The sequence below is a fragment of the Anser anser genome (assembly GCF_964211835.1).
Source record: "Anser anser genome assembly, chromosome: 3".
Classification (NCBI taxonomy): Eukaryota; Metazoa; Chordata; class Aves; order Anseriformes; family Anatidae; genus Anser; species Anser anser.
Window position 1 is genome coordinate 81,118,298 of NC_139722.1, and position 18,224 is coordinate 81,136,521.

General features: G+C 35.9%; 1 protein-coding gene across 3 annotated transcripts in view; it reads right to left on the reverse strand.

Annotated features, from left to right (window-relative positions):
• LYST (lysosomal trafficking regulator) overlaps nucleotides 1-18,224 on the reverse strand; it is an 85,056-nt gene that overhangs the window by 21,412 nt on the left and 45,420 nt on the right. For all 3 annotated transcript variants that reach the window (XM_083830070.1, XM_083830068.1, XM_083830069.1), the window contains exons 20-35: nucleotides 18,012-18,149; nucleotides 17,078-17,276; nucleotides 15,352-15,483; nucleotides 12,390-13,014; nucleotides 11,740-11,917; nucleotides 10,798-10,967; nucleotides 9,514-9,744; nucleotides 8,392-8,558; nucleotides 7,757-7,909; nucleotides 6,145-6,336; nucleotides 5,369-5,547; nucleotides 3,996-4,202; nucleotides 2,511-2,687; nucleotides 1,962-2,038; nucleotides 893-1,081; nucleotides 6-151 (exon numbers count right to left, since the gene is read on the reverse strand). In XM_083830070.1, coding sequence (XP_083686196.1) covers nucleotides 6-151; nucleotides 893-1,081; nucleotides 1,962-2,038; nucleotides 2,511-2,687; nucleotides 3,996-4,202; nucleotides 5,369-5,547; nucleotides 6,145-6,336; nucleotides 7,757-7,909; nucleotides 8,392-8,558; nucleotides 9,514-9,744; nucleotides 10,798-10,967; nucleotides 11,740-11,917; nucleotides 12,390-13,014; nucleotides 15,352-15,483; nucleotides 17,078-17,276; nucleotides 18,012-18,149 — 3,160 coding nt within the window. The remainder of the gene's footprint in view (nucleotides 1-5; nucleotides 152-892; nucleotides 1,082-1,961; nucleotides 2,039-2,510; nucleotides 2,688-3,995; nucleotides 4,203-5,368; nucleotides 5,548-6,144; nucleotides 6,337-7,756; nucleotides 7,910-8,391; nucleotides 8,559-9,513; nucleotides 9,745-10,797; nucleotides 10,968-11,739; nucleotides 11,918-12,389; nucleotides 13,015-15,351; nucleotides 15,484-17,077; nucleotides 17,277-18,011; nucleotides 18,150-18,224) is intronic.

Consider the following 18,224-nt stretch of genomic DNA (forward strand, 5'->3'; position numbering starts at 1 on the left):
ATTACCTTCCTGCTTCTGTCTGTCTGGAAGAAGGTATTTATTTGGAATAGTTAAGTAGCACCTCTGCAAGCGCCGCCTCTCTCTGTTTGGGCCCTCTGTTGGATCCAGTTGCCAAGAAGTTGGGTAATAGACTGGGTCATACCAGAGTGCTCTGAAAAATCAAGATATGAAAAATCAAGATATATATAGAGCCTAGAAGTAGAGGCAGTATATATTGTTATTCATTCAGTTTTTGTTTAAATGGCAGAGACAGAAGTTCCATGGTAGTAGCACTGGATAGATTTTCTGCAACAAAATTAAGACGGAATATTTATTTTCATGTAGTTTATTTTCATGGGCTATGACACTGACTTGCTCATTATGAACTACTACTGTAAGACTGCACTTAGAGTTACTAATTCTGATGAAAATAGCAATATGATGTGTCCAATGCAGTATTATTCTGAAAACTCAGCTATTAGAAAATTCAGTTCAGCAGTGGTAACAGCACCGTTGTTTAATTTCTTGTCAAGAGTTAACATCTTGCTCTATGAAGATTAGAGAACACAGTAGCTGGATACTAGAGGGAATGACATGAAAAATATTTTGTTTCTTTCTCAGTATAATGTAAAATATTAAAAACTTCATAATATTCTTCATTCTATTTAACACAGCAAAAATGTGACTGACAAGAAAACAAAACTGTCTCAGTAACAAAAATACTGCTTGGCTACCCACCCTAAAAAAAACACGAAGGAAAATCAAGAGTATTTTACAGACCTTTAACGAGATGAATAAATTACAATGATTTACTTTTGCTAACGTCGTCTACATACCAAGCACTTCTAAGTAGTATGAAGTGCACATCAGGCAGTAAGCATCTCCCCCTCTCTCAGATGAGAGAACAACTTACCGGTCATGTGTAAGCTGCTGAACAAGTTCCTGCCAATGTCTGCTGGCACTGAGCTCTGCCTTATACATCCCCCTGATGTGCTGGATAACTTTCTTCCTTTCCATTCCTTGTGATAGAGAGACAGCTTGTGTGATGTCTCCAGCTATTTTGGAGATGTCTTTAGATTTTGTATCCAGACGTTGAAAGAGACTGAGGGAAAAGGAATCATGTTTTAAAATGTCAAATCACACTGAGAAGGGAAGGCAAAACAGCAAGAAATCCATATAAAATGCAATCTGTTTGGCACTGGATATCTGTAGTTCTTGTTATAGCAGCTACAGAGCAACACGGCCTATATTCATGCTGCTTCTTAGCCTTAACAAAAAGATGATTGCAACCAAAGACAAGAAAAAACAATCGGAAGATCAATTTATACACATTAATATTGTGTGCTTTCATTACAATAAAACCCTTTAGAACAGTAATTTACTACTGCTCATATTTCTTAAGTTATTTAACATCGTGAAGTCTTGTTGCTTATCTGGACAGACTTGACTAAGTTGACCTTTACAGACAGCTACAGTTGCCTTCATTAAAGCACACTGTGTGTACATCTCAGCTGACTTTATGGTATGGCCTGGAATGTACCTGGAAAGAACCTCTTGGTCTACTACAAGCTATTTCAATTTGTGTTACATTAAGCACCAGCCTGCAGAGCTCATAAAAATAATTCACAGATACTTGCTGAATATTATATTGTATTCACTGAAGATGAGGGTTAGTTGCAAGGAAGTTATGTTTAGAAGATCACAGCAAGAGGCAAGCTGATTGGACACATACAATGGCTGTAAAACTGGGGGTGAAATTCCAAATATGCAAAAAAGTACATACTCTCAAGATTATACAACCTACCCAAATGAATATACCCACAATCAAGCTGTTTATATAATAGTAATATAGCTGAAAGCTCCTATCCACGTTAATTTCAAAAATCCCACACATTTAATAATCACAGAGGTAACGGCAATGGTGTTGCCAAGCAGACAGCATTCTAAGGAAGCTCTTGCAGCCCCTTCAAGAAACCACTTACTTTTGTCGATTATTAGCCATTGTTTTCTCCCAGGCAGCTTTGTTCACACCTTCTTCCATCTCATACTTCTTCTGATCCTGAACAGAAGTTTTATGTTATTTCTCCAAGCTCAGAAAAAAAGGAAGCAGATGCTAAAGTATATGCCCATTTGAAAAAAAGACTGGTAGAAAAATCACTGTCCTGATACCTTCCCACCATTTAAAACCAAGTCTTCACTTTAGCTGTCATTTTAATATAAAACTACATCTAAATTTATTTTTTGCAGAAAACCAGAAAAAATCATTTTTCTCCAGGCAAGGAAGTACTAGTAACTTATTGTGAGCTCTCACTTTTGCTTTAAGTAATATGCTTAACCAAGTATCAAAAAAATGAGCTTGCTGTGAAGTGTGAGCATGTTACAGAAATATTCATAACTCAATGTCAACAAACATAAGCCATGCTCAAAGCAAACAAAACCACTGTCTTCATTAAAACTCCATCCCCATATAATAAATAGATAGTTGTCTTAAGTATAACTAGTTTTTGAAGTAAAGTTTTTTATTCACAAACCTCTTTCAAAGCTTTTATTAAATCTGGTTTGGGTCGTGTGCTCAGAGGAATGCATTTATAGCCACAACATTTTAAAGTATTCACAAAGTCTCCTGCTGCTAGTTGTTGTTCTTTGGTCATTTCATCATTGTGATTGTGCATTAACTCACATAAATATAGCACTAATTTAGGTCCATGCTAAAAGACAAAAAGAAGGGAGGGCGAGAGCAGAGGTATGGTCATTCTTAATTGTAAAATACAACACTGAACTTTTTTCTTCCTCCAACTATATTCGCTTTTCTGGTAAGCCTGGACAGGTTTCTTCTACGTTTTCCTGTAATTTAAAGCTTTGATGTCCAAAGACAAGCTGTTATAGAACTGGAAAGAACATGCTGAATTTAATCCTCCACATTATAGTTCCCCCCCAGCATCTTGTGACTTTTTAAATGGCTTACATGAGAGATAAGTTGCTTTTTCAAATACTCTTGCAATCTCGTCTACGCTTCAGGAAATAGGTGGCAGTGGCTCCTAATTTTACCTTGTTTGATTAGCCAAATTTGAATAGACAAATAATGAAGTTAAGCAGACAGAGGCAATAAACACACTCCACATGGACACACCAGAAGCCACTGTTAGCATATGAACTACTACTGGTCAAAGTGTTGATTTAATTCAATAATGTTCATATGATAATAAGTAAGCATCACAGGTTCATTCAGTAAGTACTTTCTCTCCTTAGCATATAGAGACTCAAACTGTGGCACATCTTATTTCATTTATCTCATGCTTGCAGCTCCCTAAAGATCTCAAACGGAAATGCTCCTGTCCAATTACAACTCATAAAAAATGCTTTCTCTCAAACTTGCAGTACACACACAATCTGTTATGGGGCATAATCAAAAATGTTTTTTCCTGATAAACCCAGAAATGCAGCGACAAGCTGTTCAGCTATTTGAGTTACAATAACACAGAGTACATAATTGCACTTTAAGAGTAAAGGCTAAAGAAAAATAGTGCTTTGCTTAAAGAACAGCAGTGCTTTGATTGATGACTGCTGTCCTCTTAAACTATAGTGGCAATCAGTTCTTACAAGTTTCAGAAAGTCTACAGTTAGAGTTCCAAGACAAGGATAATCCCTCATTATTCTACTTTTTCAGGGCATATCAACTTCAGGCATCTTCAGTCAAATCCTTCATGTTAAAACTAGCATCACCTTTTGTTTCGGCATTGCACAGGAGATGTGATGTTTGATGCACTACACAGTTAACATATCCCATAATCAGCAATAATCACCCTTTGCCTCTTACGAAGCTATCTACCTTCAGGACAATATAGTAATTGCAGAGATGCATGCAGGCATTTTATATGATGTGACTGTCATTATGCCATGTGTCACTAAAATAGCAGTGAACAACTTCAGCCACACGGTTCTAGATAACTGTACAATTTAAACCAGAAATGCAAACCCAAGTTCCACAGGCTTTTCTCAAACACTCTTGAGCTTACTTGCAAAGTTGGGCTAAGACAGTCACGCATAATCTCTTGATGGTTCACTTCATGGAGCAACTCCAAAGCCTGCTTTCTTTCTTGTAGTGGTCTTGCTGGAGACAAGATGTGCACAAGAAGCCTCCCAAGTTGTGTACGGAAAGTGTCCTTACATGACAAGAGGATTCTCTTCCACTGCTGCTTGGGTGCATTCATTCTGCTGGTACCCTAAGTGAAGGGACATTATTATTATTATTTTTTATTTTTTTTAAGTCTTCTCAGTGAGATAGGACTTCCTTTTACCAGATTTCTTTACATTGCAAAACAAACTTACTGTTAAAAGCAATGTAAAAGCAATAAATGACTTCTCCACCAAAAATGGTGTTTAAACTTATTTTACTGAATTCTTATTTATTAGAAAGCACTCTACTAAAAATAAAAGGATTTCCTTTTCTAATACGATAATTATTTTCCCTTGATCTGCCAATATCAGCAATGCAGCTCCTAGCTAAACTGGATGCTCAGTTAGAAAGACTATACAACAATCTAGAAGATTAACATCATAACAGAAGGTTTAAAAATCAAAGGGGTTTTGTTTAATACATAGCTCTCATGTTAATCACTAGTTTCAGAATAATGGATTACTTCATACAAGGTTAGAAACTGGGCATTTGATTGAGGTGCTGGAGCTCAAAGGAATCAGTAGTCTTTGAAAAACTCTACAAGTAAGGCATGATGGGAAGACCCCACAAACTTGATTTTCCAGAATTAGGGAGAAAGTTAGCTTGAGCTACTTTTTAAAAGATGACTTCAGAGAAATAAAGATGCAAGAAGCAACAAGTTAGTTTTTCCAATATAATCATTTCAAATTACTCAAGTGAAAGCTAGTCATCTTGGAAACACTGACAGGCTAACAACTGTATGATAGAAAAGAAACTCTGACCCTTGTCAATAATTAAAAAGGTTTGCCACCCTAGTTACATCACCAGTATTGTTTACATTTATATTGTATACAAATCACTCAAATTCTCCTTTTTATGCATCATCTGTGGATACATAGCAGACCTCCCCTTTTATAGCATCCAGAAACATACCTCAAGATTTAAGGGGAGAAACAAAGTTGTTGGCTACACAGCCAACATTCGACCTTTGCATACTCATTCAAGAATCAGAATTTTGCCAAGTGTTATGGTTAAATCAGGACAGATGCATTTATTATTTCACAACTTTCGGGTAACTGGGAAGCTGAACAGTTTTTAACAATGCGTCAGCTGAACTGAGAGAGGCAGCAAGGAAAACATTTTATGCCTAAAGCTTTCTGTCTATAAAAGTTCCTACTAAATGAACCTTATGAAATATGCTCTAATGGGGAAAACATCTAATTAGTAACTTACAAGGGATAGTTTGATTCCTTCCACCAACATTTTGAACATGTCTTTCAGAAAAGGATTTGTTCTGTTAGGCAGTTCTTGCTGGTTTTCTTCCTCAGGAACTTCCAGCTGGGATGCTGAAAGTCTGCTTTGACTTGTGGTTTCTGTTATACCCAGTACATCAAGACACTCTTCAGTAGATGCTTAAATTTTAAAAGGCACAAATAGGTCAGTACCATCTCAACCAAACTAATCCCATGTTCCTTCAAGTGGCATTAAATCAAATATCATCTTTACCCCATTGTTTTAAGTATCAACCTGTACTCTTTATTTCAATTCCCTTAGGTACCAGTTCATTCAGCATTTACAATCATGGAGCAGTTCAATTCTTTGTCCCACTTGCTAAACTCTTGCTTCTGTGGAATTTTAACTAACCCTCAAAGTCATCATGTCTTGCTAACAAATTTAGCCGTTTCACAGAAACATGCAAACTGATGAATTTTAAAAGAGAAACTAAGAGCTCCCTTTGCCAGACTTAGGTCTTCAAGTCATAATTCAGACAGCTTAGATGAACTGATGTAGAACTACAATAGCTAGTTCAGTTCATTCAGATACTCAGATTTGATTGTCAGTTATGTAATACGGACAGACAAATTACTGAGAGTTTGATGTTTTTATAGTTAATTCCATTAAGCCAATATCAACAGCATTACATTCTTTAACACAAACTCTCCAAAAGCAAGTATTGATTTTTCATATGGCACTGCACTGGCAAAACAGAAATGCACAAAAAATCGTACCTAAATAAATGAGTCTGTTAACGGCTAGGACAGTTAGCCTCTGTAATCTTTGTACAAATTCAGTCTCGGTGGCTTGGATAGGATGTTCTTGACTCATTCTTCGTTGCATCATCATGTTGAACTCCTCACTTGCTACTGAACGCATTTTCATCAGCAGAGCATCAGACTGAGCGAGTGAAAATTTTCTGGAACCTTGAAGCAGAGAAACATTAATAGCATCCTACTGAAACACAAATTCATCATTCAATTACTGCTTTTATCCAAAGATTTTGCATCATTTCAGAAAATCAAGCATTTGAAATATGCTAATATTAAAGGGAAAGAGTGTCATTTGAGTGTTTGCCACTTGCTTTTAAGACGTTTTATATTTAAAAACATACAAAACTGAAGAAACGGCACCATAAAATGAGTTAGTCTCAAGATCAGGTTTATTGTGCAACTTATGTATTATTGTGCAAAATAAAAAGTCACTCATTCCATTTTCACTGTGAAGTTATGATTAAGGGTTGCAATAGTTTTTAATATGGTATTACTCACTTTTAATATCAGAAGCTAACTACCAACACAACTGAGAAGTCACTATATTAACAGCATATAAACAAATGCATTTTGTACCACACGAGAACTATTTCTATCTTACCGGAATACTACTTGGAAAAACAATTCTTGAAATGAACTGCTGAGCATTGACCGTACTTGATTCTTTTCTAAATAACTACAACCACACACATACCCTTGGTGCCTTACTAGATTCACTCACAAGTATTTTCACTGTATTTACTGGACTGATGGAGAGGAGTCTCATAGGCTGACCATATTACGAAAAAGGTTTCCATAGAAAACAAGGAATAAAAGATTTTTTTTAAACAACTGGAATGCATCAGGTTTTTAAATTGTATCTTCTACAAGTCTTAAACGCAGCTTCATTTAAATGCAACATACAAATTAAAGTTTCAGCCAGAAGACTCCAAAAGCTTTAAAGAATGATTCACAAACCATCCAATACAGAGATAGTATTATTGTTAAACATAGAACTGTACAAATGTTTTACGAAAATTTCCATGGTAGAATCCAGCTCCCTCATGTTCCCAACTGAATTTGCAGTGCCAGATGTTACTTCCGGATAATCACTAATTAAAAGCTGTGCAACAGTGCAATCCCCACATTGTAGCTGCATTCAAGTTAGAAGCACTTTTTTTTGGTATTTCATTACTACTGTGAAGTTAGGTACTATGAATTACCTTTAAAATGTTTTTACTATGCAACTTTTCAATTGATATTCTCTTCCAAAGAAGGCAGTACCTGCCTTTAGAGACTAATGAGAAAGTGAACTGAAGTTTCAATTTCATACCCCCATTCTCCCCTTGTAATACAAAACCAAGTTTAAAATGGGTATGTTACACTGTTCTAAAATGTATTAATATATAAAGCCAATAAATCATTATGTATTTTAGAGCAGTGTAATCTATACCCATTTTGAACTTGTGTTTTCATAGAAAAAGCAAAACAACAGGTCTCTTTTGTAGTATCACTAAAATTAGAGATCAAAAGTAGATATTTCATTAGTAACACAGAGATAAGAGTACAAGTATATTACACTTTTGCTACTCACCAGCAATCCCTTTACGCTTTTGAAACATTGCACGATGTGGTGCAGATAGGGATGGGACTGATCCAGCCTGCTCCTGAGCATCTTGGTTTGCTGTAGTTTTTATCAATTCAATAGCCGCTTGAAGAACTCTTAACTGCAAAGCAACTGCCATATCTACAGAAAGAGGCATATAAAGACCAAATGACATGATTTGTTTACAAGTCTTCAAGAATTTTTTCCATATGTTTGTTAGAAGTAAAAGAAAACAGTGTCAGAGGTAAAATTCTTGATTCCAACAAGTCACGTTGAAAGTCATCTTATCGTTATACAAATGCATATGGTACTAAAGTGAGTTCTCACAGAGAAGCCATAAAATTTAATTACTAAAAAATAAGCTCAATGAAACTTTACAGAAGGTTTCTATTTAAACATCCCAATTGAATTGTTATGGTCATTGTTCATTCATATCAGCAGTACACAATTCTTTACCACAAGGCAGGCTTCCAAGGAAGAGTAGTACTTTGAGAACCACTTAAAAGAAGATTCATCACCAAAAAACGTCCCTTCACCCTCAACTGGAATAGTAAACAAAGATCAGTGGGGAATGGATTTACTTCTCCAGTCCTGTGACCCCCAAAAATAAGCAAATAACTTACTTTGCATTCTTGCATTTTTACTGTTTTGAAGATGACCCAGCAGCACAATGAGGTCTTCAATAACACGAAAATATTGTGAACCCGAGGAGCTGCAGGCATGAATTGCAACTGCTACCAGCAACTGTTGTATGTCGCATGCAAGCAACTTGTAGTCATTCAGTGGAATGCTGCAAAGTTGTAATCAGAAACATGACAATTCTAGTAGATATAACCTGTAAGACCACCCATTACTATTGCTCTTGCTACTTCTGCCAGCCATAGCTACTATATTGTATTTCATATGAAATTATTACTTCTGAAGGTATTACTGCTATAGGCCATAAAATTGTAATCTAAGACTTTTTTCAGCCTTAACTTTTGCAAATTGAATGCCTGGAAAATCTTTGAGATAGTGTAACATTAGGATTGTAGAGATGTTTTACTGGAAAAGTTTTTTTTTTTTTAAATGAGATTTATAAGTTAAAGAACAGGTCTGAATCCTAAATTTCTCAAAAGGGAGTCTCAAGAAATTCAATTCAATCTCTTTGTGTAACTATGCTGAATTAAAACTATTGGATGATAAAGGAAATCTGGTTACTTCTTTAGCATATGAACTAATGAAATAAAGGCGCAAAAACCCCACCTTTCCTTCCTTTACTGTATAAAGTTTCTTCAGTAAGTACAGAATATTTTTAATTAAATCATTTGAACCACTCAGAACCTCAAATATTAAAAACAGGCAGCACAGGAGGGAAGCTTCTGCGGTTCTGACATTGTCAATAGATATGGCAGAATGCTACCATCTCCTGGGCCTTTATCTTACTTTCGGGAGAGTTGTATTAGGACAAACATCTGAAGTGCACACAGTATAACAAACTTGCATTTTGAAATGTCTTTTCACCTGAAAATTTACAGTAATCAAAGGATACTTTACAACCAGTGTATTCTATTGTTTAAACTAATTATCTAAACACTAACTTTCATTTGGAGGTATAGTTAAAAGCTGAAGACTTCAAAAGCAGTTTATTTTGTACATGTTCACTACACATTTTAAAAAATTAAATAAGGATACTATATACTTCAGTTTTTGCTGCTCTAAAGGTTGTGCCTGGGTTATTTCATAGCAACAGATAAAGTACTCACTTTGTTTCCAGTCCATTAAGAGCAGCCAGTGTATTACACAACACATACAGCAAACCATTATCAAGCAGCAGGTCTGCAACTTTTGAGCAGGAATTTATAATTTGCAGCAGGAGACAGAAGCAGTTATGCAGCAGAACATTATCGTACAAAGAGTTCTCTATTAGACCCAGGACAGGAATGACACACCATTTTTGAAAAAGTCCAACATTCTTGACATCTTCCAGATCAAATCTATTGAAATAAACACAAGTCAGTCTAACGTCTTTACATAGCAACCTAGTATATGCAGCTATTATAATTAATAATATATTATTAATGCTGGAATACCAGTCTACACTAGCACTTTGGCAAAGATGTAGATACCAATTTCTTACATTTCATTGCAGTACCACAGAAAACAAGAGCAAAATAAAACACTTCGTAAGGAAACAAAGTATCTAAAAGCATATGTAGTACTTCACCTTACTACAAATGATCTTTTATGATGAAATTTAACAGGAACATTTTTGGAGTGAAGACCATGCCAACAGGCAGAAGCCATTTGGTTACAAATCCCGCAAAGAAGGCAACTGGAAAGGAGCTTTTTTGAAGATTTATGCACTGCTTGCTGACTGTAGTTGGATGCGTGTCCTCCCTGTACAATCATTAAGTAGTCAAACTAATTCTGAAATATATAAATTGCTTAGCAAGTCTGCTCGAAGGTAATCTGTTCCTGCCAATATGGGGTAGCTCATCAGTTCAAGTAAATAGCACTACTGTCATGTTAGCCCTAAAGAAAAACAGGGATTTACAACCAGCACCAATCCAAGGAAACAACTAGCATCAAGCTTTTTCCTTAATCACTTTCTAAAGTCCAGTAGCAGCAACCTAGTGATCACTGTTCAAAATTCCCAAGGATAGAAATCAGAGTTTCACATAAGATCAGAGAAGAACAGGATGAGTTAAACTGAGTAAATTCAGTTTACAGTAAACAGTAAATTCAAAGTGCAAAGGCCTTTGAGGTCCTCTGAAGTGCTGAAGGTTTAGAACATCCCAGCTGACAGCACCCATGAGATGAAGTTGTTTATCAAAAGCTTAAGGACCATACAATAGCTTTAAGTGGTTTAATGCACTTGAAAAATGTTAAAGCAGCAGCAAAACATGTAAAATATTTGAAGAACTTTGCTTTATGGAAGGAAGAAAATAGTACTTAGGAAGCTATTACATCTTTGCCTTCAGCAAGAAACTGCACTACTTTTAGTTCAAATGTTAAGTTACAGGATACAAAAACAAAGCATTACTTACTCTTCATCCAAGCCAACAGAGCGGCCAAAGAGCATTTCCAAAAAGCATTCTACAACTTCCTGAGTCCCCTGGTGAAGGTAGAGCTGGTTAGCAAGCAAGGAGAAGCCACGATTCTTTAGGAATTTCTCCTTCTGCTCCCTCCTTGCTCTGTTGAAATATGCATCCAACAACTAAAAATAAATACATAATTACAATATAAGATGTAAATATTTAACAACCTGCCTAAAAGTTTAGTTCTTGCCTACGATTTAAACAGTTTGAAATCAATTATTTTTAAAATTCCAGATTAAAAACTAATTGTTTTTACATTGCAACTCTGGTCTAAACTGCCTTGCTACACTCATCACAGCTGAATTTAATTATTTTTTAAACTCCAAAGACTATTTTAGGTTCCTATTCAAGTTCAAGGGAGATGAAGTCACATACATAACAGGTACAGAACCACAGAATGGTTTGGGTTGAAGCAGCATTTAAGATCATCTAGTTCAAGCCCCCCACACACTCCCCCTACCATAGGCAGGGACACGCAGGGACACCTCCCGCTAGACCAGGTTGCTCAAAGCTTCTTCCAGCCTGACTTTGAACATTTCCACAGTTTCTCTGGGCTACCTGTTCTAGTCTCTCACCACCCTTATCATAAAAAGATTTATTCCTCTATATCTAGTCTAAATCTACAGATACATTCAAACTTTGTGTATTAAGCCTTCCATCCTAGCGTGTAAGCTCTCTGGCTTAGATCACAAACTATATTTATCTGTTGAAAGATTCTTTTGGCTTGGTGGTGTTTTGTTTCAAACCATGGGGGTGGAAACAGATTTTAAAATTCAGAAGTCCACAAAAATGAAGAAATTGTTAGTATTTTTTATTTTGCTTTTGTGTTTCTGACAAAATAAGCTAACAACTAGCTGACTTTTTAGTTGAACACATTTTATATTGGCCTACTTTAATGACGCCTTGCTGTATGAGAGGAGATGGGTGGTTCACAAGAACTACGAGATAATCAGGTTGGATAAGTTTGTCCATCACATCTTCCAGCATGACATCTGGTAATATTAGGAGAACTCCACGCAAGAGGTCATATAATCCACAACAGACAAGCACAATGCAGTCTTCTGTACATCTGAACACAAAGAAATGCATTTTACCTCAGTTTGTCTACAACAGGAAACCTTAAGAAATGCGTAACTGTTGGTTACTATTCGGGTGGACAGAGTGGGGGGATTTGGCAAATGTTTAACCAATAGTTCTATTACCACTCTTTACTAATATCTACTTTTGACAATAAATAACAAGAGTGTAATGTGACCAGAATGACTACATAGGTTTTTGGGGAGCTACCATAACGAGTTCACACTTCTACTGTAGGTAGTATAAAAATCCCCAATGTTAAGAGTTTTCTATGTAAATGTCAAATTTGAAACAGTATAATTCTGTAGACTACTAAGAGCTTAATGAATTGGTTTATTACAGCCACTAAAAACATACCCTTAATTTTTCAGACTTATTTATGTAGGATAGTAATCAAGAACATTGTGAAATTAAAGACTTCCCTGATATACTGAGCTACTGTTGATTTATTTTTATCTTCTTACCTCTCATCAGAGCTTTCATATGTTTTTCGGGTATTCTCAGTAGATGAGGAAAAAGCAAGACTCTCCCATTCTTCAGGAAGTACATTCTTGTCAGCAAAGCTTGGCCAGCGAGCAATGGCTGATGACCCTCCATGAACAGAAAATGCTAAGCCCAACCCTGCAAAATTACTCTGACTCTTCTGAAGTGAAGTCAGTCCTCTCAGATGGTCTGGACGACGCAGCAACGGCTCAGCTGCAGCACCACCTTCATTACATTTCAGGTCCACATCTGCTTCTTTACTCTCATTTTCAGATAACTCCTCTTCTTTTGGAATGTCTTCAAATGTTTCAACAGATGTTAACTCTGAGTCACAAACTGTTTTTGCAGACTCACAACTGCTAAGCAAGTCTTCTTGTACTCTTTTTATGTTTTCAGAATGTCTTACAAAACCAGTTTTACCCTGAAGATCAATGTAGTCATGCTTGCCAATATTCTGCAGGTCATCAATGCTCCTTCCCAATCTTTCAATTAGTCTTTTTTGATGTACTTGAGGTGACCAAGTAGGAGATGCTGGTAAGCTTTTGCATAGCCGTTTAGGTACTTGATAGCTTATCTCCTGCTGTACAGTAGCTTTGGAAATGTTTCCTAGAGAAATAAGGGTATCTTCAGCTTTGTTTATTGCACTCAAAACGTGCTTTTCCCTCACTGTTACATTCCATGTGCAAATACAGCAATGTCCAAACTAGTCTTATGCAGCAAAATTGATTTAAAAACTGGCATAGCTCAGATTTGGCCAAGTGATCAAGTAGAGATACTAAGCTATTATGCACCCAAAAGCTTGGCAAGTCATGGATAAATCTGAAAGATGCATGAACTGCAAAATAGTTTTTGCATGTAAGCGGAAGTTCCCCAGATTTACATTCTGATCCTCTCAACCAACCCTCAATAGGAATTTATTCGGAATCACAGAACCACTGAGGGTGGAAAGCACCTCTGGAAACTGCTAGTCCAACCTCTTCTGTTCAAAGCAAATTCAAAGCATAGGTTGCTCTTATCTCTTTTGTAAGAGGCCCAATCTACCAACATGTTTCAGTGGATACTAGCAAACTGCTCACCTACTAGTTTTAACCTTTTTGCACCAAGGCATTACATGTACTTCAGATCTGTAATGAATTACTGAATGTTTTATTTAGCATAGTAGTCTGCTTCTAAGGGCACATTTTAGCCTGAAGCAGTCCTACTTACATAGCACATTACAGATGTCACCCATAACATTTTCAAGAGGGAAAGCAGTAAGTATGCCAGCCTGGTAGAGGATGCCTGCTGGTAGTTTAGGAATAGGAGACTGAGTTGGAAATATTTTGAAAACTATCCACTAGTTAGTACTAGGGCAATAGTTTTGACTAGTACTGATGCAATGACGATGCATCAGAACATTTTTGTGAATCATATATAACATACAGAGAACATATGAGTACATATACACATGCATACACAAATACACTCAGCTAGACTGAGCTGCCCTGTACATAATAGAAAGGATCCATATAGCTGCAGTCTTATAGCCAAGCTTACACACATTTGCAGATACTGTATACAACTGCAAACCCACAAGTATAAAATTGTCTAACAAGAATGCCATTTGAAATATTTTATCTAAATTTAAAAAATTAAATTCATAATCACAACAAACACCTACTTTCACAAAAATTTATGATGAGCATTCCTCTGGCACACATGAATAGTCTTCATTCAAGTACAACAGTTTAGTACTATTGATATGAAAAAGTACTGTTTAGAAGAATACGATTTCATATATCATCTAAATATGGGAGAATGACCAACTCTGTACACAACTCTGTGGTCTGCTCTTTATATCACTGCATTCAGTAAAAGATTTAAACTAAGTATTTCAACTCAGTGTTCAAAAACTATTTGATTTCCTAAGCAAAGCACCAACAAGACACCAATTGTACAAGTATTAAGTTGGTTTATACTGAGTATAGCTAACTCTTACACAATCTGAAATATACTGCAGTTAAATCCAAGATCAGAGTCATCTTCCATTCCTGTTTTGTATATACTGACAAACTTGCTTAGACCATGCATTTTTATTTGGAAGATATTTCTCATTGTTGAAGAGTTTAAAGGCTTAAGCATAAGTTACGTTTTATCTTTCATTTCACAGGTGGTTTGTCAATTGTACATGCAAATCTGTGTGAAGTGTGATTAAGAAATTATCCAATAAGGCTGAAAATACCACACTGGGACAACAAGCTAACTGACAAGTTACCAGTGTAAACTAGTAAATTTACACTACTTCAATATCTATAGTAGATTTTCTACAGTAGATTTCCGCTACTTCAACATCTGTAGTAGAGGAATTCAAAACTGATTAAAGCAGCAATTTTCACAGCCCTTGACTGGCTTAGCATGCTATATAATGAGACTGTTTCAAGAAAGCTATTCACTCTTAATTTATATAAAGCATGTAAAGAACAAGTTATACCTTGGTTCTCATCTTCTCTCACGTAGGGGCAGTATATATACCTGCCGTATAACTAAATGCCAATATTTTAATACTAAATTTAGATGAGATTAAAAATTATGCACAATTAAAGCACCAGCTTAATACCTTCCACACAGTCAAGATAGATGCCTATAGCTTACTATTTTAACTATTGTCTAGTTAAGGCATTCTCATATTTATCTAGCAAGCCTGTATAACAAAAGAATTTGATTAGCTGTCCCACTTCACTGCCTGAGCTATCAGCATAGCAATTTTTCTCAACCTGAGAAAAAAGAGCAGTTGAGGCAGCCTGTTGCATTCAATTCAATTCTTACTCTGCTGTTCAGACACCAAACTCTGAGGGGTGATGGTGGCAGTAGGGTCTTAGTAAGAAAAACGTGGGAAAGTAACACTTTAAAGAACTTTACAAAGAACTGTCAATGTCATTATGTGTTATTCCAGCATTGATTTACCTTCCAGTGGTAAAGCTGCAAAACCAGTTGGAGTTGTAACCACAAACGCTGAACTGTCTACTGACTTCCCACCACTGCTGGAATTTCTCAGGTACATAAGGGATTCAACTTTCTCCTGAAAAATTTTGCCATCTAGAAGGAAAAGGGGAGAAGTTACATAAAAGCTTAGTAAGTTCACATTCTTGATATACTAAAATTCATATCCAGGTTACATTTAAGTTGATCACTATAGGCTAGTGAGAAATGCTTGACTCACTAGCATCTGAGGAAAAAATTTGAGAACAACTTTTGTTGTTTATTTTAGTAATGTACCTTCAAATTTTACTTTGGAACACTGAAAATATTAAGCTGTTCTAGAGTAATTATCTTTAAAGATGGTCCTTACATGCATACAGCTAGTAATAAATAACATGGACTTTTTCCCATGTCAAGACAGATGACTGTTCAGGTTCATCTAATAAAGCTCTAAGTATTAAAAAAATGGGTTCTACTTTTACTCAATTTTACATCTATTTATTTTACAGGATAGATAAGAAATACAACCATACTGTCTTTGGAAAGACACCAGTTACTAAAACTGGATGTACACAGGCACCTGCATCAGAAGAAAAATTTTCTAACTGGTCAAATTTTCAATCTTTGCATAGTTTACAGCTGAAGTCATACAATGCTAATGTTAATCTTGTTATTATGTTGCTAAATGCCAAAACATTCAACAAGCAGCAATGTTTACATAGAAACGGCAGGAAAACGCTTCCTAATTGTAATTTATATCTGGAAACAGCTTGGTTGCAGTTTTCATTGACTTAAGTTTATAATTTACATGGAAAATTCTACAAACATTATAGGACTCTTGTGGTATGATGCTCTGTTCTGTTCATCTCCCTAGGTGAACTTTCTGTTAGAAGTTTTATTTATATTGGAATTCCTGATAGATTCTCAGAAATGACCAGTTTTTGTTTTTTTTTGGTTTTTTTTTTTTTTTTTAAATGAGACAGCCTTTCATAACAAATTTGCATTGTAGGCCTACTGACAGCTGCTTCAGATCAGCTTCATCTGAGTTCTAGTTTTAAGCATTTGCATACAGCAGCAATAATTGAAATCCTGTGAGGTACACTAATAAATGGAATTGGGCAACCTTCAGCATTTTTTAAACCTGTAGTGCAGAATTACTTTTACTTAACTTGGTATCTGTGATATAAAAGCAAATACACACTATGAAACACTCCAGCTAAACTTTTTCACTAGAACCCCAATTACCTAAATAATGATGTTGTGTTTCTTGGAAAGAGATGCTCAACATGAATGCATCATTGGTGTGTTATAGTCCTCTGAGCCCAAGCTTCTGATGCTGCAAAAGCAGATATATCTAGGACTTATCAAATTTGCATGCATTCATAGGTATCATGTCTCTACAGGCAACTGTTATGTATTACATCTAGCAGCATCAAACTTTCAAGAAAATTTAAGACAAACACCAGGGCCATTATCTGTAGCTCTAGACAGAAGAAAGCTCTCCTAGCAAACCAAGCAGTCTAACTAGAATGTCTTTCAATACAGTGAAATACTTTAAGTCAGTAATTTTGTAAATAAAGTTACGATATAGCAACCAAAAAAAGATATTTAGAGAGCAGTAGTCTATAACAGTGGTACATACATTTATATACACACACACCTCAGTAGAATTTTATCTTAATTTCCATTTCTAGTTAAACGCAATATCTACCTATGTGCAGTGAAAAGTAGAAGTTGGTAGGATTGTGACAAACATATGTATTAGTGGGAGGGTGAACGGCTAAGAGGAAATTGAAGATCAGTGTCAGCAATTCCAGGTCTGGGGGAGATCCAAGCACTTCTTCAATTATTTTCACAAATGACCTACAAACCTCCCGAGGCAGGGATGCAAGGTGCCCTTCTTTATGCTCCTAGAAAGAAAGAGCAGTACAACTAAGTTATTTGCATTTTTAATTTGACAGTTTAACTATCATGCTATACCAAGAGAACAAACAGGTATGAAGGCAGTTAGAGAAACACTTTTTCATTTCAGATCTAATTGCCTTCAGATTGAGGAAAAAAATCTTAGCTCATTAAAAAGTCTGCAGAGATTTCAGTAAGATTTTGGTCATCACTAATTAGGGACATGCTTCTGAAAATACACGAAGACAGTTCGTGTCATGTTTAACTTGTGTGATTTCAAAGAAGGTTATTACTAAAGCATAAAGGTACTAGTTTTTAAGGACAGAGAGGCAGGTGGTAACGTTCTCGTATGACCCAGATATATTTATCAGTAATGAGGACTTGATTATAATGATAAAACTAGTGAGATGCATCTTAGGTCTGCACAAAAGGTTCACAATTCGTTTCAGCTCCTCCTCATGCATGGATTTTACCAGTAAGCTAGTGTCTAGGCTTTCAACTAGTAGCATATGGCTAAAACCACTTGTTCCTTCTGTCCATCAGTAAAAACAGCATTGTGCTCTCATTAGGGAACTGTATCAGTTTACAGCAACAGTGCCTGTTGTAGAAGATGAAAGCGGTCTGGAAGCACAGAGGACAGTCTACTGCGTTAATTTTTTCCTATAGCATGCAGTTCCATATTTTTTCAGTACGTAAAACTGAGTACTTGCCAAGCACAAAATAGGATTTCAAACTAGAATTACCTGCAGAACCTGGCAAGTTAACAGGAAGTGATGTACCACTTGAGCTTTCAACAGCTGTTTAATGTTAAACATCTGGTGGTGGTGGTTAGCTCTGATAAGGATTTCTAGAGCTGCTAACAGAGTTTCCCAAACACCTTGCTGAAAAACAAAGAACAGGAACATAGCTTAAAATCTATTGCTGAATCTATCCTGAGAATAAAAACAATTAACAGA